General features: G+C 41.8%; 1 protein-coding gene and 1 pseudogene across 2 annotated transcripts in view; one reads left to right on the top strand and one right to left on the bottom strand.

Annotated features, from left to right (window-relative positions):
- Positions 1 to 809: 809 nt before the first annotated feature.
- LOC144337528 (deoxyuridine 5'-triphosphate nucleotidohydrolase, mitochondrial pseudogene) lies at positions 810 to 1531 on the bottom strand (annotated as a pseudogene). The gene has a single exon (XR_013410727.1). The product of XR_013410727.1 is annotated as a deoxyuridine 5'-triphosphate nucleotidohydrolase, mitochondrial pseudogene (transcript).
- A 16320-nt stretch (positions 1532 to 17851) lies between these two features.
- The window catches only part of LOC114675609 (pregnancy-specific beta-1-glycoprotein 7-like), a 40732-nt gene continuing 32225 nt past the window's right edge, over positions 17852 to 26358 (top strand). Inside the window, exons 1-3 of the mRNA XM_077983053.1 lie at positions 17852 to 17915; positions 19201 to 19560; positions 25171 to 25449. Of these exons, the coding sequence (XP_077839179.1) occupies positions 17852 to 17915; positions 19201 to 19560; positions 25171 to 25449 (703 nt within the window). The remainder of the gene's footprint in view (positions 17916 to 19200; positions 19561 to 25170; positions 25450 to 26358) is intronic.

Genomic DNA, 26358 nt, shown 5'->3' with positions numbered 1-26358 from the left:
GGATTATAGAACATTCTACTATAAAGACACACGCACACATATGTTTATTGTGGCACTATTCACAAAGTAAAGACTTGGAACCAATCCAAATGCCTATCAATGACAGACTAGATAAAGAAAATGTGATACATATACATCATGGAATTCGATGCAGCCATAATAAAGGATGAGTTCACGTCGTTTGCACGGAAATGGATGAAGCTGGAAACCACCATTCTCAGCAAATTAACACAGGAACAGAAAACCAAACACTGCATGTTCTCACTCATAAGTGGGAGTTGAACAATGAGAACACATGGACAGAGGGAGTGGAACATCATACACCAGGGCCTGTTGGGGGGTGGGGGGCTAGGGGAAGGATAGCATTAGGAGAAATACCTAATGTAGACAATGGGTTAGTGGGTGCAGCAAAACACCATGGCACGTGTATACCTATGTAACAAACCTGCAGGTTCTGCACATGTGTCCCAGAACTTAAAAGTGTAATTTTAAAAAATGATAAAAAATTTAAAAGCACAGTTTTAATTTACAATATACCAAAATGGAAGAGAAATGGAAGAAAATTCTGAAACGATTAGTTTTGAAACTTGTACCCAGGAAAAAATTTAGGATTCAGTCCAAATTGTAGGTAAATAACAAAATTCAAAAAAAAAAAAAATGAACACATCTAAAATTTTTTTTTTGAGTTAAATACAGGTTGTTTTTTTTTTTAATCTGTAATTGATGTACATTTGATTTTAAGAAGACACTTTACATCAGGTCACCACAAAGCAGATTTACATACAACCATCAATTGCAGAAAAACAAAGTTTCTTTTTGATCCAAACACAAAAAGCTTTGTGTTTTATTTTTTTATGATCTCTTCCTTGACCATAAAAAAAAAAAAAGTAAAAAATGCAGTACTTTTTGAAGGTGAAGCTAGTAAGTTTACAGAAGTGCAAAATACCAAAACACTTTAAGCAAAAACTTTTTTTTTTAAGAAAAAGGTATGACTTCTCGTTTTCTGTTCTTGGCATAAATTTTAATTCTTTCCAGTGGAACCAAAACCGCCTGAACCCCTTTCGGTGTCATCCAAAGCTTGAACTTCTTCTATTTCTGGATAAAAAATCCGTTCGCAAATGAGTTGTGCAATTCGATCACCCTTTTTGACTTCAAACTTTTCTTTGCCAAAATTAAACAGTACAACACCAACATTTCCTCTATAATCTTCATCTATGACACCAGCTCCTACATCAATAAAGTGTTTTGCAGCCAAGCCTGACCTTGGAGCTACTCTTCCATAACACCCAGAAGGGAGCGCTATCTGAATGTCCGTTTTCACAAGAGCTTTCTCCATAGGTGGTATTGTATAATCATAGGCACTGTACAGGTCGTAGCCCGCAGCCCGCGCGGAGCCCCGGGTGGGGGCAGTGGCGTGCTTGGAATGCCTGGCAAAGCGGAGCTGCATGCCGCCCTCCTCTGCAGGCCGGGGCCGCTTACTGGGTGAAATGGCGGGTGTCTCTTCAGAGCAGGGCATGGGAAAGCCAGAAGGCCAGCGAGGAGAGCGCCCGAGGAACAAGAGAGCGCACGAAGAGTTCGAACACACCTAAAATTTAATAACTGTTGTGCTGTTGTTTTCTTCTGCAAAACAGTTTTCCCCTCCTGTTTCCCATTTTTATGAAATGGAAATCATATGGGACCAACGTAACTGCAAAATAAGCTTTAGTCTTATACCTGAATTCTTTACACAAAGTGCAGCAAGAGTGTAGATTCAAGGCCTCTATGAATACATATATGTTGTGTATATATATATATGTATAAATATAAGAATATACACATATTCTATCATGTAGAATGGCACTAAAGTATATTAATGGCAGCAAATCTGTACAAGTCTGCAGCAGCCTCAATTCTTGCTTCTTCAGAAGAAAGAACTCAACTAAGGGTCATAAGGCAGAAGAAGAGACTGGGGCCAGTTTCACAACAAGAGTGAAAGTTTATTTAAAAGCTTTAGAGCAGAAATTAAAGAAAGTAAAGTACACTGAAAACAGGGCCAAACAGGTGATGAGATTTCAGGTGTGTGGTTTGACCTGTGACTTAGGTGTTTGTATGATGGAATAATTCTGGGGTCTGCATCTCTTCTCCCCTGATTCTTCCCTTAAAGTGGGCTGTCTGCATGTGCAGTGGCCCACGAGCACTTAGGAAGGGAGCCTGTGTAGTGTGTTTCCTGGAGTAGAGTTGGAAAACAGAGACCAAAATAAAAGCTATGTATGTCAATAAAATTGGTCTCCTAATAAAATCCTCTTATAAATTTCTATCATTTTTATGTTGCTTTGGCATCTATTTTTAATCTCCTTGAACATACCCAAATTCCTTCTCTCTCTTTCTCTCTCTTCTTTGAGATGTAAATTTACTACCTACTTTCTCTAAAACTCGGCAAGGGCTTCCTCAGATAAATTGTAACTTTTTCTATTTACAAAACCACAATTCAAATCCAACAGCTTTTTTTAAAGTGAGTTTTATGGGTTTCATGCATAAAGTTTTAAACTCAAAAATCTAAAGTATTTCTGTCATCCCTCTATCTTTATGTGCACATGTATATGTTCTATGTTGTATCACATATATGTATATGTCCATACCTGTGTTTATATACTGTTTAGACATGGTATCAAATAAATATAAAAATAAATGCATACTAATCAATTAAGTAAATAACCCAAATGCTTTTCAACCCATGTGATTTTAGTAATCTTCAATAATGGAAGAACACCTCAAATGAGCATGCATACCTATCCGCAGCCTCCTTATAAAAATTATTAGCCATGAATTTTATATCCAGCAAAACTAAAGTTCATAAAGGAAAGATAACAGACTTTTTCAGACAAACAAATGCTGAGACAATTTGCCACTACCAAGCCAGCACTACAATAACTGCTCAAAGGAGCTCCAAATCTTGAAACAAATCCTGGAAACACATCAACGCATAACCTATAAAACAAAAATACAATAAATAAATGAATAAAACCAAGGTATCCAGGCAACAAATAGCAGGATGAATGGAACAGTACCTCACATCTCAATACTAACATTGAATGTAAGTGGTCTAAATGCTCCACTTAAAAGATATACAATTTCAGAATTGATAATAATTCACTAAGCAAGTGTCTACTGCCCTCAAGAGATTCCCCTAACCATAAAGGGTCATATAAACTTAAGGTAAAAGGATAGAAGAAGATACCCCATGGAAATGGCGACAAAAGTGAGCAGGAGTAACTATTCTTATATCAGAAAAAACTAACAGCAGTTAAAAAAGACAAAGAGCGACATTATATAATAATAACCGGACTTGTCCCACAGGAAAATATCACAATCCTAAATATATATGCACCTAACACTGGAATTCCCAAATTTATGTAACTATTACTACTAGACCTAAGAAATGAGATAGACAGTAACACAATAATAGTGAGGCACTTCAGTACTCCACTGACAGAACAAGACAGGTCATCAAGACAGAAAGTCAAGAAACAAACAGTGGATTTAAACTATGCCCTAGAGCAAAGAGACTTAAGATATATTTACAATATATTCGACCCAACAACCCAGAATATACATTCTATTCACCAGTACATGGAACTTTCTTCAAGATAGGCCATATGAAGGCCACAAAACAAGTCTCAATAAATTTAAGAAAACTGAAATTCTATGAAGTACTCTCTCAGACAACAGTAGAATAAAACTGAAAATCAACTCCAAAAGGAACCTTCAAAACCATGCAAACACATGCATATTAAATAACTTGATCCTGAATGATCGTTGGGCCAAATATGAAACCAATATGGAAATTTGAAAATTCTTTGAACTGAACAATAATGACTCATCCTATCAAAACATCTGGAAATCTGCAGAGTGTGCTAAAAGTTCATAGCTTTAAATGCCTACATCAAAAAGACTGAAAGAGCCCAAATAGATAATCTAAGGTTACATTTCTAGAAATTCAAGAAACAAGAACACACCAAACCCAAACCCAGCAGAAGAAAGAAAATAACCAAGATCAGAGCAGAACTAAATGAAGTTGAAACAAAATAATACAAAATATAAATAAAATATAAAGTTGGCTTTTTGGAAAAATAAATAAAATTGATAGACCATTGGCAAGACTAACCAAGAAAAGAAGAGAGAAAGGTCAAATAAGCTCATTTAGAAATGAAATGGGAGCTATTACCACCAACGCCACAGAAATACAAAAGATCATTCAAAGGTAGTATGAACACATTTATGTGCATAAACTAGAAAACCTAGAGGGGACGAATAAATTCCTGGAAATATAAAACCCTCCTAGATTAAATCAGAAAGAATTCAAAACCCTGAACAGACCAACAAAAAGCGGCAAGATTGAAAAGATAATTTAAAAATTAACAACAAAACAAATTCCAGGACCAGATTGTTTCACAGCTGAATTCTACTAGATATTCAAAGAAGAGTTGGTAGCAATTCATTTGACACTATTCCACATGCTAGAAAAAGATGAAATTCTTCCTAAATCATTCCATGAAGCCAGTATCACCCTAATATCAAAACCAGAAAAAAACATAACAAAGAAAACTACAGACCAGTATCCCTGATGCACACAGATGCAGAAAAACTTAACAAAATACTAGCTAACTGAATCCAATAGCATATCAAAAACATAATCCACCATGATCAAGTAGGTTTCATAATAGGGATGCAGGAATTGTTCTACATACACAAGACAATAAATGTGGAACAGCACATAAACAGAATTTAAAAATCACATGATCCTCTCAGTAGACACTGAAAAGGTACTTGACAACATCCAGCATCGTTTTATGATTAAAACGCTCATCAAAATTGGCACACAAACCCACAGCCAACATAATGCTGAATGAGAAAAAGTTGAAAGCATCACTCTCCGCAGGGGAACAACACAAGGATGGCCGCTCACTCTCACCATTTTTATTCAACAGAGTACTGAAAGTCCTAGCCAAATCAATCAAACAAGGCGATAATAAAGGGCATCCAAATTGATAAAGAGGAAGTAAAACTGATGCTGCTTGCTGATGATATAATTGTATACCTAGAAGACCCTAAAGACTCCTCCAGAAAGCTGCTAAAATTGATAACTGAATTCAGCAAAGTTTCAGTACACAAAATTAATGTGCACAAATCAGTAGCTCTGCTACACACCAACAGTGACCAAGCAGAGAATCAAATCAAGAACTGAACCCCTTTTACTACAGCAGTTTTAAAGAAATAATAACTCAGCATATATCTAAACAAGGAGGTGAAAGACCTCAAGAAAAACTACAAAACACTGCTGAAAGAAATCATAGATGATGCAAAAAATGAAAATGGACCCCATCCTCATGGATGAATAGAATCATTGTTGTGAAAATGACCACACCGACAGAAGCAATCTACAAATTCAATTCAATTCCCATTAAAATGCCACCATCATTTTTCACAGAACTAGAAAAACAATTCTAAAATTCATATGGAACCAGACAAGAGCCAACACACCCAAAGCGAGACTAAGCAAAAAGAACAAATCTGCTCGCGTCGCATCACCTGACTTGCAAAAATACCCTAAGACCAAAGTCACCAAAACAGCTTGGTGCTGGTATAAAAATAGGCACATAGACCAATGGAACAGAATAAAAATCCCAGAAATAAACCTAAATACTTACAGCCAACTTATCTTTGACAAAGAACACCAAAACATAAAATAGTAAAGGACACCTTATTCAACAAATGGTGCTGAAATAATTGGCAAGCCAAAGCAGGAAAATAAAACTGGGTCCTCATCTCTCACCTTATACAAAAATCAACTCAAGATGAAACAAGGACTTAAAACTAAGACCTGAAACTATAAAAATTCTAGAAGATGACACTGGAAAAATCCTTCTGAACATTGGCTTAGGCGAAAAGTTAATGACCAAGAACCCAAAAGCAAACGCAACAAAAGCAAAAATAAATAGGTGAGAATTAAACTAAAGAGCTTCTGCACAGCAAAGCAACAGTCAGCAGACTAAACATATAACCCACAGAGTGAAAGAAAATCTTCACAATCTATACATCTGAAAGATAACCAATATCCAGAATCTACAAGAAACTCAAACAAATTAGTAAACAAACAATCCCATGAAAAAGTGGGCTAAGTATGTGAATAAAGAATTCTCAAAAGAAGATATACAAATGGTTATCAAACATATGAAAAAATGCTCAATATCACTAATGATCAGGGAAATAAAGGGCAAATCAAAACCACAATGTGATACCACCTTACTCCTGCAAGAATGTTCATAATCAAAAAATGAAAAAATAACAGTTGCTGGGCAGGCACAGTGGCTGACACCTGTAATCCCAACACTTTGGGAGTCCAAGACCGGTGGATCACTTAAGGTCAGGGGTTTGACACCAGCGTGCACAGCATGGTGAAACCCTGTCTCTACTAAAAACTCAAACAGATTAGTAAACAAACAATCCTATGAAAAAGTGGATCACTTAAGGTCAGGGGTTTGACACCGGTGTGCACAGCATGGTGAAACCCTGTCTCTACTAAAAATACAAGAAAATTACCCAGGTGAGGTGGTGCATGCCTGTAATCCCAGCTACTCCAGAGGCTGAGGCAGAAGAATGGCTTGAACCTGGGAGGCAGAAGTTACAGTGAGACAAGGTCTTGTCACTGCACTCTAACCTGGGTGAAAGAGCAAGACTCCATCCATCTCAAAAATAAATAAATGAAAGTAATAGATGTCGATGTGGAAGCGGTGAAAAGGGAACACGTCTACACTGCTGGTGGGAACGTAAACTATAAATGAGTGGGTAAAGAAATTGTCATATATACATGATGGAATACTACTCAGCCATAAAAGGAATGAATTAATGGCATTCCTAGCAACCTGGAAGAAACTGGAGACTCTTATTCTAAGTGAAGTAACTCAGGAATGGAAAACCAAACACTGTATGTTCTCACTCATAAGTGGGTGCTAAGCTATGAGGATGCAAAGGTATAAGAATGATACCATAGACTCAGAGAAAAGGGTGGGAAGGGGGTGAACGATAAAAGACTACAAATTGAGTTGAGTGTATACTGCTCTGGTGATGGGTGCACCAAAATCTCACAAATCACCACTAGAGAACTTATGTAATTAAATACCAAATCTCCAAAAATGTATGGAAAAATAGATTTAAAAATAAAATAAAATGGCAAAAAATTTAAAAACAGCGTTCCTAAAAAATTCTAAAATTTAAAAAGAAAGAAAGAAAAAAAAAGGCCCTGAAGGTCACATACCAGAAAACTCTATTATGCTGCCTCTTAGTGCATATGTTTGAGCCCACTGGCTCAACTTCTGAGAACTTATCGGGAAGCAGCTGATCACCTGTTTCCGCTCTTTTCTATCTATTGTGAGACTGTATCTCCCTGGCACTACCTGCAGTCAATTATTACTTTAGAGAGACAGTTAACAAGCAACTGACTTGACCATCACCTGGTGATGATCACTTGCCATTTCTAATATGGGGGTGGTGGAAGGATCTCTCCTGGCTGCTCATGTCTGACCAGCTACCTACTGTAACACTTTCAGATTTTTTGTTGTTGTTGTTGAAGACAGAGTCTCACTCTATCACCTAGGCTGGAGTGCAGTGGCACGGTCTCAGCTCACTGCAACCTCTGCCCCTCGGGTTCACACCATTCTCCTGCCTCAGCCTCCCGAGTAACTGGGATTACAGGCGCACGCCACCATGCCCGGCTACTTTTTTGTATTTTTAATAGAGTCAGGGTTTCACCGTGTTAGCTAGGATGGTCTCGATCTCCTGACCTGGTGATCCACCCGCCTCGGCCTCCCAAAGTGCTGGGATTACAGGCGTGAACCACAGCATCCGGCCAACTGTGTATTCTTTATGACACAGGCATATAAACTTAAACTTGCTGGCTCTCTTGGGGCTGCCAGTAATATATCATCCATAAAATGAATAATCTTGCCATTACAAAATTCTTTTCCACTGGGGAGCAAGGCTGATCTACATGTTACTGATACATGACAGGCTATTCAGCATTCCCTGAGGAAGCACTTTCCAATAAAATCGGCAAGCTGACCTTTCGTTATTAATAGCTGATAATGTAAACGCAAATTTTTCTCTGTTCTGTTCTGTGAAAGGAATAGTATAAAAACAATCTTTTAAGTCAATCACAATTATAGGCCAGTCTTGACGAATTGCCATGCGGGAAGGGGTCCCATAGGCTGTAGGTTAGTATTAATAGCACATAAGTCATGCAAAAGTTTCCATTTGCCAGACTTTTGGGAATGAGGAAATGGGTGAATTCCAACGACTGTTAGATGGTTCTATATGGTCGGCTTTTAATTGTTCCTCAACTAATTCATGGGCTCTTTGTAATTTCTCTACCTTCAGAGGTCCCTGTTCTACCCAATTAAAATTTTGAGAGACACACATCAGGGGTAGTAGAGGAAAAACAGTGGCCATAATTATAATTTAAATTTAACTTAAATTTTAACAGAGAATTATAATTTGAGATGTTCCTTGTATAAAAGGAACACATGAAATTTTACCATGAGCCGCCCGTGGAGCTGGAGGGCAGCGAAACAGATCCTGGGCAGTGGTCGCACTGTGCTTGCATAGGCGCCACTTTTTGTCTGTGCTGCTTTTTGTCTGCCCCGCTCCCTCCTGCCACCGCTGGGCGGAGGTTGCCATCCTGGGCGGACCTTGTCAGCTTGGACACTATAAGCGTTTTTCTCCTTGAGCCTTTCCTTATACCTGCCGCCCCCTGGGCTGGACTGCTTCCGCTTCTAATGCCTTTTCTTAACTCTTTATAAACATACACCTGATTGCCTTATTGATTTTGCATCACCGAGCAAGCTAAAAGCTCCCCTTCTAATGCTGCTTACTTAAGACAGGGTCCCATAGCTGTAGTGTATGCCTTCTTTTCTCTTATTTATTGGAGCAGGGGACTCAGGCAAAACCTCTCTTTCCTCTTTGTTATTTTGGCCCTGTGATAGTGGGGTTGAGGGACTCAGAGGTGGTAAAGTAGGTGATGGTTCCTTCTCCTTCCCTTTTTTAGGCTCTTCTGTGTATAATGGGACCAGAATCGCCCTCATTAAAGCCCATAGCATTAAAGATTATACTGGGACCCGCTGCTCTTGCACATGAGGTAAGAAGATCGAGACAATCCTGGCTAGCATGGTGAAACCCAATCTCTACTAAAAATACCATAAAATTGGCCAGATGTGATGATGGGTGCCTGTAGTCCCAGCTATGCAGGAGGCTGAGGCAGGAGAACGGCGTGAACCTAGCAGACGGAGCTTGCAGTGAGCCGAGATTGTGCCACTGCACTCCAGCCTGGGTGACAGAGCAGGACTCTGTCTCACAAAAAAAAAAAAAAAAAAAAAAGAAAGAAAGAAAGAAAAAAGAAAAGAAAAGAAAAAACAACTGCAACAACAAAAAGATTTCTTCCCACTTGTTCCCAAAGCTCTATGTCTCTCTTACCTTCTTCCAGGAACCATGGGTTAAGTGATACAGTTTGCATTAGGTCCCTTAATTGAGCCTGCAAAACCAAGGCTCCAGTGGCTTTAAGCACCTGTTTGAATACTTTTAGATACTGCTTCTGTTGTGCTGATAACTGTTGTCCCATTATTAAACCCTACCCTGAACAATTCCCTCGAACTTGGAGATCCCAAGCGGGCACCGATGACCTACTGACTTACTGACTTATTGACTTACTGACTTACCAACCGCATAGTCTTCACCTTAGTTTTCGAGGCTTCTGTGGCAATTATTTGCAGCTATACCTCAGACCTGGGAACCAACATGCAAGGTCCTCACACCAGGCACCAACTGTCTGGGTCCGACCAGCAGACCCTGACCCAGCAATGGAGGAACAAATACACTCAGACACAAATATCCAGTGAAAGAGCAGGCTAGGTGGCCAAATCACTCACCAATACCAAGAAGGGTCTGGTAAAGAGTTAACAGCCTTGGCCCTGATCAGCCAGGCAAGTTTGCATTTATTTAGTACAGATTAAATGACAAAGGTCTTGAGTAAACACCACTATAAGGTAATTGACATTGCCAACCTCCCCCAGAATAGTTCCCCTGAGTATAAGATTAAATGTTGGATTTAGGACCACCTGAGTAAACAAGCTATTTAGATAAACTCCTCTACATTCCTGTATATCTATGCCCTAAGCTTTTAAGATAATTCAGCTGCCTTCAGCCAAACCTTTCACTGAAGCTATGAAAACCCCCAGACTTCCAAGAAGGTTTGTGACTATTTCCTATAAATATCTTTACAATTTTTCCTCTAAAACATTTCCCACCATGAAGTCCCACAGTTGAAAAGACAGGGAAGGGCGTTATACAAGCAAGAAAGAACTAGAACAAGTTTGGCCATAAGAAAGTAAAATGTTGGTCAGGTCTTTCAACACAGATCAAAAAAAAAAAAAAAAAAAAAAGGGAGATTGGGGCCACTTTATGAGGACACTGCATGGCAGCCTACATAATGAGAACTTCATCCTACAGATAAGAGAAGTCACTGGAAAGCTTTGAGAAGGTCACAAACGTGACAAACAGCATTTCCAGGAAGATTACCCTGACCAGTATTAGGCAAGATAAGTTGGGAAATGATCTTCAACTTTGGAAACTTAATAGAAATATCTAAAAGATCTATATTTCTTTTCTTTTCTTCTCATGTTTAATTTTGAAATAATTTCAGACTTTCTAAAATGTTCCAAAAATAGGCAAAGTCCTCATATGCTTTTCATTCAACTTCCCCAAATATTAACATTATAGATATGCACCTAACAAGAAACATCAATAAATGATTATTAACACTGTCAAATGCATGCCTGTACAGACCTTATCCAAATCCCCTCGATGTTCTGACTAATGTCCTTTTTCTGGACCAGGATCCCATCTAGTATCACACATTGCTCTTCATTGTACTCTTCTCTCAGTCTCCTTTAATCTGGGAAAGTTAGGATTTACCTTTAAGAGCTTCACCTTTTTGAAGCGTATTGGTTACTTATTTTGTAGCATGACCCTCAGTTTGGACATTTCTAATATTTTCTCATGATTAAACTCAGGTTATACACTTTGTACAAGAATGCCACAGGGATGATTCTACACCTTCTCCATCAATTATATTAGAATGCCCTAAGATGTCGTTATCTCTTATTACTGGGGATGTTAACTTTGATCACTGGGTTAAAGTTCCTCCACTGCAAAATGACCCTTTTCCTTGAAAGCATTTTTAAGCAACCAATCCCTGGGCTACACCACACATCAGACAAATCAGATATGCTTGAGGGATAGTACAGGCATTTGTAGGCTTTAATGACCTACAAGTGACTCTAATCAGTATTCGGAGTTGAAAACCTATGGCTTAGACAGTGAAGATTAGAATCGTGAAAATCAGCTATGAGACCATCCCTAAGGTTTCTCTTCTAAAAAAAAAAAAAAAATCTAATTCTAAACAAAAGCAAATACATCTGGATTTTGGCATTGACATATGGTAGAGAAATAGAGGAAAAATAGAAATCACCTGATGGGGAAAGAAATGAGTGAGTAGACTGCAGTCCAATTTCAAAAAAAAAAAAAAAAAGGCAGAATCAGCTGTGGTGACACTTGCTTTTAATTCAAGCATTTTGGGAGTGAAAGTGGGCAGATAACTTGAGCGCAGAAGTATGAGACCAGCGTGGGATTTCTCCAGCCTGGGTGAAACCCCATCTCTACAGAAACAAACAAAAAATTAGCTAGGCATGGTAGCACGTGCCTGTGATTGCAGCTACTCAGGAGGCTGAGGCAGGAGGATCTCTTGAGCTCACAAGGTTGAGGCTGCAGTCAATTATGATCTCGCCACTGCACTTCGAGCTCGGGATGAGAGTGAGACACTCTCTCTTTAAATTAAAAAAAAAAAAAAACCAGTAAAAATAATGTACTAAGGTCAGATCTACTACAAAAATTGCATCTTATTCTGTGATGTTTAAACGCTATAATTAAAATAGAACAACGAGGTGTTTCCATACGAATAGCTGAAAGATTCTGTACTCTTTATGCAGCTGCATCATATTCTGTTGTGTAGACATAAGGTAACCTGTTTAATTAGCATTGTGCTGGTGAAAGTCTAGGTTGTTCCCAATATTTTGCTGTTAAACAAACAATACAGTGAATAACCCTGATTAGGTGTCATTTTTTATGACTGGGACTGTGATAAATTTTTCCTAGTAAAGTTTGGGAGGCAAAAATATATATTTTTAAAATTTTGACATGCATTAAGAAATTTTGCTCTACAAGATTTGTACAAATTTTTATGTTCCAAGAAAAGTAGGGGAGAGTAATATCACCTCAGTTGCTCTCACACAAATGTCCTGAGTGACAGGACCTTTCGGGACACAGGCACACGGCCATATCCCTGGTGCCCAAACAGGGCAGGGGCCTCTGGATCCTGGGAAGCTCCAGGAAAGGTGAGGGTTCCCTCTAGAGGACACGCTGCTAAGGATCAGAAAGGGGCCAAGGAAGTCCAGAGATTACAGCAGGTCTTAAACTAAGGGCAAGTTCAAGTGGAGGGCGTTAAGGCTCAAGGAGCAAGCTGAGGTGAGAAAGTGGTAGAGACTGATGGAAGGAGAAGGTAAAAAGCTCCAGGGAAGCTAGGGGAGGCACATCAGGGCTCTCCACCTCTCCTCAGCATTGAACTTTGTAGTGGTCATGCTGGTGGGGCTCTGTGAGCTCTAGAATGTTCAGCACTATCTGGGGACTCTTCCTGCTCAAGGCCAGCAGGACTCCCTCTCCCAGCTCTGACAAAGAGCAATGTTTCCAGGCTTTGCCAAATGCTTTTCTGAATGAAAAATTTGCCCCTGGCAGAAGCAATAATCTACACTAATCTATAAAAGCAAATCAGCACTAAAACCCATCACCTCTTGGTAAAAGAATTACAAGTGTGAGATGGGTAAAATGGAGGTCTTCAATATCTATTGAAAGGACATTTACTTATTCAGTAATTTGATGTCCCAGAAGGCATGTTTAGAGGTGATGCCGCATGGCTGCCTGTACCTCACAGCAGAAAGGGTGTGGGTTTTCCAAGGGTCTGTAACCGTGAACCGGAAAGGTCTGGAACTGCGAAAGGGAATGACACCCACTGGGTTACATTAAAAAGTGGGATGTAGGGAATTCTGTAGATATTGGGAGAAAAAAATACACAAAGTAAACCCAAACACCATTCTGATTCTCTCACCATCTTAGGGCCATCTTGGTTATCTATGAATGGTAGCATAGGGATTTTTGTGTATTTTCAAAATTGTATACTGTTGGACCATTTTTAAAATAGGAATAAATCCCAAATTGGAACAAGAAACTGGACACTGCTGGAGTCTCACTTTTGGCCAGGAGAGCTGACAATATCCTGCTCCTCCTGGCCTGGACACTGTCTGGCTCAGGGGCATAAATGTTCTCTTATTATGGAGAAAGAAGATGTTTTGAACATTCTCACCATTCACCTATCCACCTCTCACACCCGTCGACCTCTCAAACCTCTTGCCCACTCCTGGATTTCTTTCTTAATTGACTGAGCTCTATTTCTGTCCCTCATCCATTTCAACATGTGGTGGGTCCAGGTGGTGGCTTCTACCCATGATTTTGTTGGAAAAAAAAAAAGAGAGACAGTCAAAATTACTTTCCCTGACACCTCCTTAAACTGATCTCCACCTGCAGCCCCATGATCATTACCAGCAGCATCTAGACACTTTTTTTGGTAGTTAGATGCTTTCCATCTCTCATTAGGAAATGTGACTCTCTCCACCCTGCATAAAGATTTCCCAGTAGAAATGAACACAGAGATACTGCCTGTGTGTTCGCAAAGGAAATGGTTTCTAGAAGAACATATGAAAGCTGCAATTATAGAAAAGACAACACAAAACATATATTATGTAGATGACTCTCACAATTTCTTTAAGAGATACATTGTAAAACATCACCTTAATAATTATTCTAGAAGAATAAAGCGTGCATACTGTTTTCTTAAATAAATTTTAATAAAATGGTTCCTTCCATGTGCCCAGGATGGGCCTCTGAACAAAATTCTCCATTTTCAGAGGCAATGCCTGACAGGATGACATGGACTTAGGCCTGATATGCAGCCATTCCTGTCTACCATGACCCTGCTGCAGAACAGTATCAGCCCAGGGCCCAAATCTCCTGCTGAAGAGCTGAGTGAGAAAATTGAATATCTAAAGCTTCTTACCTTTTTCCACTCCACTGCAATGGGTACCAGTGCAGTCCATTTGCCCCTGAGGACATCCACCTGCTGGTCTTTGGCTTCTAAGAGTCAGACCTCACTGGCTTCTCTGAGTCTCAGCTGTTTTCATTCTACTGAGTGATGTACACAGCTAACCTGACAACATTGTGCCCCAAAGCAATGTTTTCTGTGTCCCTCATTATGGAGCTCACTTTCCCTCACCACATGGGTAAGTGCTTCCAGGGTCTCTCAATTCCTCAACTCACATTTTAACACAGTTCCTCAGCAAAGGAAGTGATGATAATTTACCTACTTTGATAAAATTCCTGAAAAGATCCCTAGACTGCAAAATTTCAGTCAAAAGAAGACAGAAAATGCTTTCTAATTGCAAAACATTGGCCTCCTTGCTTTTCAAAAAAGTATCCTTGAAAGAGCCAAAACAATTTTGCAAAAATAAATTGCAGAACTTAAACTTTCTTATTTGAAATCTCACAAAACATTACAACTATTAAAAACAGAGGCTCCTGACGTAAGAATACAAATAGGGACCAAAGGGATACAGTTGAGAGTCCAGAAATAAACCCTCACCCTCATAGTTCATTGCTCTTGCATAAGGGTGTCAAGATAATTTAATGGAGGAACAATCATCCTCTCAAATAACGGTGCAGAAACAACTAGATAACCACATGCAAAACAATAAACTTAGAGAACTATACTTCCAACCATATCAAACAATTATCTAAAAATGGATCAGCGAGTTAATTATAAGATTTATAACCATAAAAACATCTTAGAAAAAGACATAGGGGTAAAACTTAATGACCTCAAATGTGCAATGCATTCTCAAGTATGACCCAAATGCATGAGACACAAAAAGGAAAAACAGATAAACTGGGCTAAAGACGCAAGCCTTTATGCATCAAAGGATATTATCAAGAAAATAAAAAGACCAAACACAGAATGACACATAACAGTTGCAAATCACATAGACAATGGTTTCATGCCCAGAATATATAAAGAACTGCTACAACTCAAAAACACAAAGACAAACCACCCAATTTATATAAATGGGCCAAAGGACTCAAATGGACTTTTCTTCAAAGAAGATATGCAAATCATCAAGAGGAACATGAAAAGAAACTCAACATCATTAGTCATTAGGAACACACAAAGTCAAAGCCACAATGAGATACCACATTACACCTATAAATATGGCTACCGTTCTTTCAAAATGTTAAATAACAAGTGAAAGCCTTATGTAGAATTTGGAATCCTCATGCACTGCTGGTGAGATTATAAAAAGGTACAACCACTAGGAGAAACAGTTGTGCTGCTCCTCAAGAAGATAATCATAGAATTCTCATACAGAATAACATCCATTCCTAGGTATATACCCAAAGAATTGAATCCAGGGACTCAAACAGGTACTTACCTAGGATGTTGATTGCAGCATTATTCACAAAAGATAAAATATGAAAACAATCCAAGTGTTCATCAACACATGAATAAACAGATGTGGTCACACATACAACTGAATGTTAATCTGCCATAAAGAGGAATGAAGCTCTGACATCCGCTGGAACATGCATGGACTTTGGAAACCTTATGCTAAGTGACATGTCAGAAACAAAATAGCATATATGTATAATTCCATTTATATGAAACATCAAGAATAGGCAAATTCATAGAGACAGAGTAGAGATGATCAAGGTCTAGGGTGGAAAATACAGGGAGTTATTATTGTTTCAAAGATACAAAGTTTCAGTTTAAAATGATAAAAATTTTCTCAGAAAAATAGTGGTGATGGTAACTGAACACTGTGTATGTGGCTAATTCCACCTGATTACACATTTTGAAATGGTTAGTATAGCACATTATTCACAGAACTGTGAAAAATTGATTTCCATTATTTAATTCACCCAGGCTAAGGTGTTTGTTACGGCAGCTGAAGCCCATGAATACATCATCTGAACCAGTGTTTTCAATGACATATATCACTCTTTCAATCAAGTTAGCTGGAAGCTCCTGTGCCCAGAAGCAGAGGTTCCAAAACAAGAGCTCCAGCAAGGGTTCAACCAGCACAGGTCCCATAGGGCAGCCTTGATGTCAGGCCCTGGATGGCATGTGAGGCTATAGTGATACAACCACAACGTGAAAGTGTAAGTGTTTTTACTACTTACAGACACTGGGGAGCACTCGGCACACCTGGAGACCACAGATACAGAGATCAGTGAGCCCAGGCAGGGAGGAGAGAAGAGACCGGTAAGCCAATGTGTTTAGTAAGTTCAGGTGTTATCTGACAGGTTTCCAGCAGGGAGTTTTAATGGATGTGTTTAAAGCAAGCAGCAAACACTGGGACCAGGAGATCATGCTGTGACTGAGAAGCGGTCACTTTAAATGTGAGGGCAAATATCGGATTTATCAGTTTAAAGAAAGCAGCTGGAGAGAGGGGAGCCCAGCACACCAAGCAGAAGAGATGACTCTAAGATTTTATCTCTGGTCAACAACTGGACCCACTTGAACCAGATACAGTATGGAAAAGTACCATGGTGAGCAGGGCCTGCCTCTGATGTGAGGCAAATAAACATACACCTTAAAAAATGAATGCCAAGGCAACATGACACTATGAGCACTCATGACATTCATGGACACCAGCAGGGTGTGATACCATGCCCTGGAGTCAGAATCCTGGGTTCTGGTCCCTGGGAATGAGAAAATGAAAATGACTTGTCCCTAATCCCCTGGCTTTGATGCTCCTGCCCTGGTGGACACCAAAGATGGTCAAGAAGAAATGAGAAACCCTGAGCCCCAGCTCAGCCACCAGACCCCAGGGAGCAATAGAGTGACTGAGAACTGTCTCTTTGATCATGGGACTCACAGCCCCTACTGAGCAACCAGCACAGGCCTCTCCTCCCAAGAGGCATGAGAGATTCACCCTGCACACCTCCAGGAAGGACACTTTCCTCTGGGACACCCAGGTCCTGAATGTCCATCCTTGGCAGCTGCAGCCAAGCTAGACACAATTAGAGAAAGTAAAGGTCCCTCTCACCAGGCGACACACAGCTCACCCACAGCACAATGGGGTGTACCTGTGACAGGAACCTGGTGCAGCTCCAGCCTCCTGCACTGAAGGGGAGAGCCAGATGAGGATGAAAGAGGGCAAAGGGCATGAATGTGCACCTCAAACCAGAGCCATTGGGACAGCAGGAGGCTGAGACCCAGGACTGTGCTTGCCCAACCTACAGGGTATGTGTGTGACCGTGTGTGTCTCTTTTGTGTGTGTGTTTGTGTTTCTGGATATAGTGTGCATTGAAGTTTGGTGACAGAATCACTGCTGAAAAAGACAGAGGCCTCCACAATTCCCAGGGACCTGACACACACACAAAAGGAAAAAGAGAAGGAGGGACAAGGAGGCAGGACTGAGAGGGGAGGGAACAGAGAGGTGTCCTGGGCTCAGACTCCACCCATGAGCCAGAGAAGTGCTCCTGCCCCGGAAAGAGGCCCAGCACAGAAGGAGGAAGGACAGCACAGCTGACAGCTGTGCTAGGAAAGATTCTGGATCCCAGGCTCATCTCCACACAGGAGAACACACAGGCAGCACAGGCCATGGGGCCCCTCTCAGCCCCTCGCTGCACACTGCACATCACCTGGAAGGAGCTCCTGCTCACAGGTGAGGAGAGAACTTCCTCGGAGAGGACAGGAGGAGGAAGCAGAATGATTGGATGGATTTTCCTGGAGAGGATGGGGTTCTAAGAAATAACAGAAGAAAGTACTTTGGGAGGCTGAGGTGGGTGGATCATGAAGTCAGGAGTTTAAGACAAGTCTGGTCAACACAGTGAAGCCCCGTCTCTACTAAAAATACAAAAAATTAACCAGGTGTGGTGATGGGCTCCTGTAATCCTAGCTACTTGGGAGGCTGAGGCAGGAGATTTACATGAACCTGGGAGGCAGAAGTTGCAGTGAGCCAAAATCATGACACTTCACAACAGACTAGGTGACAGTATGAGACTGTCTCAAAAAAAAAAAAAAAAAAAAAAGAAAGAAAAGAAAGGAAAGGAAAAGAAGAAACAAAAACAGAAAAGAAGGCTCTGTTGGAGCCTGGATAGGGGAAAATACACCAGAGAGAGACAGGGGTCAAAACAGGAAAATCACATTGAACTGGAATTGGTAAGAGGTAGGAAAATCTCAAGTGTTCTTTTCTCCTGGTTAATCGACACTGGACACCACATTTTGAAAAATGATAATAATAACGATTATCAGATGACACTTCAAATGAAAACATAAGCATTGCATGAAACACTGTCCTCAGCAAAAAACCTCAACAACTGGTGAAAGAAAAAAAACATCCCAGGCATGGAGGGACCTGGGAACTTTCGCATCTACAGGAGTCTGAAGCCTGTTCCAGGCACTGGGGTGCAACCAAGATCCTAAAAGTCCCTGTCTTCAGGGAGCTCACGCTGTCATGGGAAGGAAGACAGACATGCAAAGAGATCTAGAATGTGAGGTCAGGTGTTGACAAGAGCTCCGGAGGGAGCAGAGCAGGGAAAGGTCAGAAATAGAAGATCCAGGGTCTCTGAAGGAGGTGTCAGGAAAGAAGTCTAAGGATGCCCTGATGTGAGCAGGACCTGAGGGTGGTGTGGAGGGAGGCATGAAGATCCCTGGGGAAGAGGATTCCAAACAGAAATATGACAAGGTAAGAAGGGTTGAAGAAATGGGGGTCATGCTGCTGACTTTGACCCAGTAGGACAGTAGTTCACACACACACACACACACACACACACAAAAGGGGTGTATGTGTGTGTCCTACTGTCATACTGGGGTGCTGTGTGTGTTTGTATGTGTGTGTGTGTGTCTTCAAGACTGAAGATTGAAGAGATCTTCTCAGGACCCAGAGTCCCATTTTTCACCCCCATACATACGTCGCAATATTGACTGATGCTCTCTCCACGTCCTAGCATCACTTTTAATCTTCTGGAACCCACCCACCACTGCTCAAGTCACAATTGAAGCCCAGCCAGCCAAAGTTTCTGAGGGGAAGGATGTTCTTCTACTTGTCCAGAATTTGCCCCAGAATCTTATTGCCTACATCTGGTACAAAGGGCAAAAAACGGACTTCCACCATTACATTACATCATATGTAATAGATGCTGAAACAATTATAGTTGGGCCTGCATACAGTGGACGAGAAACAGTATATTCCAATGCATCCCTGCTGATCCAGAATGTCACCAAGAATGACACAGGATCCTACACCATTCAAATGATAAAGCAAGGTGATAAGACTAAAGGAGTAATTGGACATTTCACCTTATACCGTGAGTGATTCCACATGATCCCTGGGTATTGGGGGTTGGGATTCCGTTCTACTTTACACCAACAGGATTGTCAGGCCTAGACGGTGCCTGTGTCCCTCTCTACATTATGTCGCATGTTGGTGTTTTGGCATTTAGTGGAGGACACACACAGAGGAGACAAACTATAACAGATCAGAATTCCTTTCCTGCCTCCAGACCCTGTAGACACTTGCTGCACAGGAAGGACAGTCTGAAGGGAGGGTGCTCAGCAAGAGATGAATCTCAGCCAAGCACCTCATGCCCTCTTCATAAACTAGATCCTGAGAAAGACCCTGGAGAACTGAGTAGGGCTTTGCCTAAGAGGCCCCCAGAGATACTCTCAGAAAAGCTCAGCCCTGGAGGCCTCAACCCCAGACCCGTCCCTAAATCCTTACTCCAGATAAAGCTGAGGAGCCTGTGCCAAGGCTGGGTTGTGGCAGGGCTTACTGGGACCAAGGATTCACCAGGCGTCTGAGGACTGTGTCTCCTGGAGCTGCTCACTGCCAGGGCTCAGTCCTCAGATCCTCATCTGGGCAGGACAGAGCTTTCTTCACCTGACACTCAGAGTGGAGAGGACAGAAAGACAAGCTTTATAGGCCATCAGCCAACTGCTTTGCGAGTCTAATGTCCCCAGAAGCAGAAACAGAAGACAGAAAATGTACCTGGCAGCAGCTTATCCACAGTGATCTGTGGATAAAGGTGCTCTCTCATGGAAGTGAGTAATAATAAATGCTGTTTGTGTGAACACCTCCACTGCACCAAGCATTAGGTCAGGTGACTGTGAAGAATTTACAGTTTATTCACATATAGCATGAAAAGCCACAGTCCATTTGCAGTTTACCTTATTTGACTGAGAGAAAACTGAGACACAGGAAGGCACAGTCACTGAACCAGAGTCACACAAACACAAAAGGCAGATCAGGGTCACATGAGGACTGTCTGTAGCCACAGGCCCATCCTCTCCTCCACCAGAAGTGAGGGCTTTTTGGGTTCAAAGGACCCCATAGTCATTCATTGGCTCAAATCCTCTCTTCTTAGGCATCCAAACATCAGAGGAGTGAGAGCAAATGGTCAGCTGATTAGTCTGTACTCCAGAACTAAATCACCTGCCTCAACTGTCAGAGTCAGTGCAAAACATGTCCAGGTCTCCCACTCAGATCTTAACCCCTATTACTGAACCTGAAATCCTGTTTCCTAAAGTGTCCATGTCACTGGCATGACAGGATAAAAGAGAGGACCTTGTTTTCATTCCCCACTCACACCCCGCACCAGCACAGGCCCAGTGAGAGACACACACTCAGGAGCTCTCACATAACAAATGAAGGAATTGAATGAAGAAATGAATGATCCATAACTTCTTTAGACTGGATCTTGGATGCAGGATCCTAGGAGGTCTAGCCTCACCTGTCCCTTGTCATTCAGAGGCTGACACCCATGTTTCATCCCCCACTAACTCTTGCCCCTAAAGCCAACCCATCTCATGTAACTCTGAAGCCCTTTGGTCACTGGAGGGTTTTCAGGCCTGATCCTGGCCTGTGGAACTGGGGACACCTGGTCCCTGGGGTCTCTGAAATCACTGTAGGCCCCACTGTTCACTGCCATGCTGTCTCTGCCTCTCTCTGCTTCTCTGTGTCCCTCATCTTCCTCCCACTTCATTCTACCTGGCAAGCCCTGCCCTGCACAGCTTCTTCCTCCACCCCTAGGCCTTCCCCAGACACTCCCTCTAACTAGGTTAATTGTTCTGTTCCCTTCCTGCTAACACTGTGGCCTGGCCCACCTCCCAGGAAACAGGAAAGGCACAGAAATCACCTGGAGTTGCCACTCCTGCCAAGTTTCATCTTGAGCCAATGTCCCCAGGTCACTAAGAGAATAAGCTTCCACTGTATCCCCATTCAGGGCTCTGTCCTTTTGTGAGGCTGATCTGTGGACAAGACCATGGGACAGGGATAGTCAGCTCCTCCATCCACTCTTATAATTTCCAGACAAGTTCTTCTGGCCTCCTGCACAAACAAAACCAATTTATCCAGATAGTGATTTGCAGTAAAGAAATATTTTAATGACTCCAAGTGTGCCAAACAGGAGGATGGAGGTTTATTATTACTCAAATCAGCCTCCCTAGTGGATCAGGGGTTAGAGATTTTCAAGGATAGTTTCAGGGGCACAGGACTAAAAAATGGGTACTGCTGACTGTTTGGGGATGGAATCATGAGGGCGGAGGGAAATGATCTGTTTGTGCTTGAATCCACCTTTAGGTGGGGACCATGTGACTGGCTGAGCCATTAGTCATGGGTATGGATGAGGTCAGCGGGTTTCCAGAATGCAAAGAATGAGAAACATCTCAAAAGACCAATCTCAGGTTCTACAATAGTGATGTTATCTATAGGAGCAAATAGATACAAATTTTGTAAACTCTGGGCAAATGACATTTGAGCAGTAAGGGATTATAGAAACTGTGCCTCCATTTTAGCAGAATTCAGTTCCCTCCTACAATCTTATTCTCATGGTCTTTCACCAGTTTTACAAAGGCAATCCCTGGGCAAAAGAAGGGTATTAGTGTTATGGAGGAACTATTATCATTCTTGCTTCAAAGTTAAACCATAAATTAAATTCCTCCCATGGTTAGCCTGGCCTATGTCCAGGAATGAGTGAGGACAGCCAGCCTGAGACTCGATGCCAGATGGAGTCAGCCATGCTAGTTTGCTGTCACTGTTGTAATCTTTGCACTGACTGACCAGGGTGTCAGAGGCTGGGCAGGCCTGCAGTCTCCAAAGCCCATGGGCTGATTTCACCCATTTCACTCACGACTCCATCCACAACCTACTATGGAGCTCACATTCTCCAGTCACTTCCTAGAGACTTCTGGTTTCCTGTCAGCCATATAACAGGCTTGAAATTTGTCATTCGGTTCTAACAGTAAGTAAACAACGGAAAACTCAAAAGTCAACAACTCGTTAAAATCCCTCAGAGATGGCCGGCACAGTGGCTAACAACTGTAATCCCAGCACTTTGGGAAGCCAAGGTGAGCGGATCACGAGGTCAGGAGATCGAGACCATCCTGGCAAACACAGTGAAACGCCATCTCTACTAAAAATACAAACAAATTAGCCAGGTGTGCTGGCGAGCGCCTGTAGTCCTAGCTACTGAGGAGGCTGAGGCAGGAGAATGGCATGAACCCGGGAGGTGGAGCTTGCAGTGAGCCAAGATCTTGCCACTGCATTGCAGCCTGGACAACAGAGTGAGACTCCATCTCAGAAAAAAAAGGAAAACGAAAAACTTGCTGTTAGAGAAATGAAGAATGTTTTTGATGCCTAGTGGTAGAATGCACACAGCTGAGAAAACAATCCCTAACTTGAGGATGTGTCAATAGAAACTTCCAAAACTGAAAAAGGAAAATTCAAAAGGAGTGGGGGAAAAAAATGGAACAATATATCCCACTTCATATTTAACATTTTGTATTGACAATAGCAATTTTTAAATGTTGTAGTTGTGGTACAACCTCCAAGGCTGTAACTTACACATAATGGGAATACTGGTGGTTTCGGGGACCTGTTGGAGGTGGCCAGGGCGTGCTATCTGATGGTTTTACAGCCTGTGCCACATACGATTGTTTCCTCCTGATGATGCCATTTTCCTAAGTTGGGGTTCTTTGTGTGGGGGACACATGAGCCACTGGCATCTCACTTAGACTCTTCCTGATTCACACAAACTTAAACTCTAGTTGTATTTCCTGAGGTTAAGAGAAAATGAAGAAAGCATTTCACATACCTGTTTTGGGCTCTTCCCCATTTTTCCTAACTCTGCACAGAAATTAGAAACAGGGATTTCTTACTATATTTACTAACATAACACATATCACTTCTTTTAATTCGGCATCATTCCTCCCTTTATGTAATTGACACACTGACCAGTTCTGTCTCTTTAACGGGACTCTCTCTACTTAAGGAGTTGCTAATTTCAAATCACTTTTGGCAGCTTTCTTTGAGCATAATGTGATCCTGTTGGAATTCACCCCACACCTAAACCTTAATTTGGTATCAAGATAAATATTACTAATAGCAATCCATCTCAGATGTTTGGACCATCAGTAAAAATTTCCACTTATGACAACATTTTAATGTTTCCTCCAAATCTTTTTTTGTTTCGTTACTAGAGTCACAACATAACATGAGGTCTAAACTCATGACAACTTTTTATGGGAAAATTACAGTACTACAAATTGAACATGCCAAATCCAGAAATCTAAAATCTGAAATGCTCCAGAATCCAACACTTCTGACCACTGATGTGATGCTAAAAAGAAGTGCTCACAGGAGCATTTTGGATTTAAAATTTTTCACATTTGGGATGCTAACCCAGTACATCTACCATAAATATTCCAAAATAAATAAAAAAGTTAGAATCCAAAAACCTTGGTTTTAAGCTTTCTGCATAAGGAACACTTTATCTGTATGAACTATAGGCATAAAACTGTACAGGAGATCTCTAGAACCTCCTCATCCTGTATAACTGAACAGCACAGCCATGGAACAATGCCCTATTCCCCCGACCACAGCTCCTGGAAACTACTATTCTACTCTATGATTCACTCTGGAATCCACTGAGATAAGCTACATAGAGTAGTCTAACTCCTAGAATTAGAGAGTAGAATGTCTAATGAGAGAAAGTATCTGCAAGACTTCTTCCCACATATTGCTCTAATAGCCAGCAAACACATATGGTCCATGAGGGCCAGACTTCTGTCATCAGTTCATGTCCGCCCTTTCTACCATTCAGTTCTGCGTTTGCAAACATCTACGTGTATTTCTAGAAAGGTATACATGGTCCTCACCTGCCCTCTACAGGGGGAAGGGAATATCATGGATGCAGAACAGCGAACATGGTCTTGGTCCAAAGCTCTCAGCTCTTGCCTGTCCCCTTCACTCTTTGTAGGTTATTCCTTGGACTCTGCTCTATCTTTAGTGGTCACTGGCTCAAGTCACTTACTATGAGACAGCTGGGAAAACCGCCCCACCTTGTGGCTCCACTGCCTGGTGACTGAACTGACCTCCAGGCTTGACTCTGGTCTCCCCTGTGTTATTTCTGCTCAAGTACCCAGTCCCAGGCCAGGCTTCCCAGTACTCAAAGGGTTTAAGGACAATGGGAACTTTCATCATCCATCTCTAAGATCCCCTTGGAAAGGGAAGTTGCAGAGAAAACATACCTTGGGGGCAAAGTAAGACTGAAACTAAGAAGATTCCAGCAATGCATGCTCCAGGTGAGGACCGCAAGGTGGGCCAGGCAGGCAGTTGGAGAGGGAGGGACTCAGAGAGGCACCTGAGGCTGTGACTGCCGGTCCCATGTTTTTCCATGACTCAATGCTGCTACTCAATTCACACTTGAGAAAGTCTGTGCTTCTTCCACATACAGAAGGCAGCCTCACAATCACTGAACCCTCAGATTGCCATGCATCTGTCTTGTAACACACACATCTGCCATGGGCTTTTTAGGACTTGAGTGGGCTGAGAAGTGGGAAAGACCATCTCTGATTGAAAAATGTCTTAGGAGGAATCAAAGGTGCCACACAGGGCAATCTTCTCTCTGTTATCTGCACAGTGGAGACTCCCAAGCCCTACATCTCCAGCAGCAACTTAAACCCCAGAGAGGCCGTGGAGACTGTGATCTTATCCTGTGATCCTGACACTCAGGATGTAAGCTACCTGTGGTGGATAAACGGTCAGAGCCTCCCTATCAGTCGCAAGTGGCAGCTGTCTGGAAACAACAGGACCCTCGTTCTATTTGGTGTCACAAAGGATACTGCAGGACCCTATGAATGTGAAATGAAGAACCCAGTGAGTTCCAGCCGCAGTGACCCAGTCACCCTGAATCTCCTCTGTGAGTATCTTCTATTCCTCTGTGAGCCAGGCTGCCATCCCAAATACACATGGCCAGAGGCCAGGCCTCTCACTCCCTCTCAGGTCCAAGAACAGAGACCTTTAAACCTAGACATCAAAGCTGGCCATGATGACTAAGAGTAGGCTTAGGCTTGATCGACAATGGGAGAGAAGAGGCTGCTCCTGTCATGGGAGATTCAGGGTCCACAGGTTATGATGGGAGAAACAGGTGAATGTCTCAAGCTCCAGATCAGTGAACACAGCAGGGATTTGGCTGGGACTTCAGTGTAGTGACTTAGTTCACAGGGTCACCGTGGCTCCTCCACAGGCCAGGATTTTCCCTTCCCTCTGACAACATCAGCTGTGACTTTATTTTCTGCTCAAGATGGCCTAGATACCCCCACCATTTCTTCTTCATACACCTATTACTATCCAGTGGAAGTCCCCAAGCTCTCCTGCCTCACAGACTCTCACCCACTGGCAGAGCAATCTTGGCTGATTGATGGGAAGTTCCAGCAATCAGCAAAAGTGTTCTTTATCCCCCACATCACTAAAACATATAGAATGGCCTATGTCTGTTTCATCCATAACTCAGCTACTGGTGGAACAATCTCATCATTAAGAATATCATAGTTCCTGGTAAGTGGATCCAGGGAGCATTGGCCATATGTTTTCCCGTGAAGTCTATCTGGCTATCAAGGAAGAACCACCTGCCCTCTGCAGAGGGAGAAGGAAATAAAAAACCCAGGACAGGGAATATGTTTCTGCTCCAAAACGACCAGCTTTTGCCTGTCCCCTTCACTCTTTCTAGATCATTCCTTACATTTTGTTCTATCTTTGGAGGTCACTGGCTCAAGTAAGTCATCATGAAACACCTGCAAAAAACTACCCCACCTTGTACCTCCACTGC

The sequence above is a fragment of the Macaca mulatta genome, chromosome 19, assembly GCF_049350105.2.
Source record: "Macaca mulatta isolate MMU2019108-1 chromosome 19, T2T-MMU8v2.0, whole genome shotgun sequence".
NCBI lineage: Eukaryota > Metazoa > Chordata > Mammalia > Primates > Cercopithecidae > Macaca > Macaca mulatta.
The sequence above is the reverse complement of the archived record's forward strand: the minus strand, read 5'-3'. Positions and strand labels throughout refer to the sequence as shown.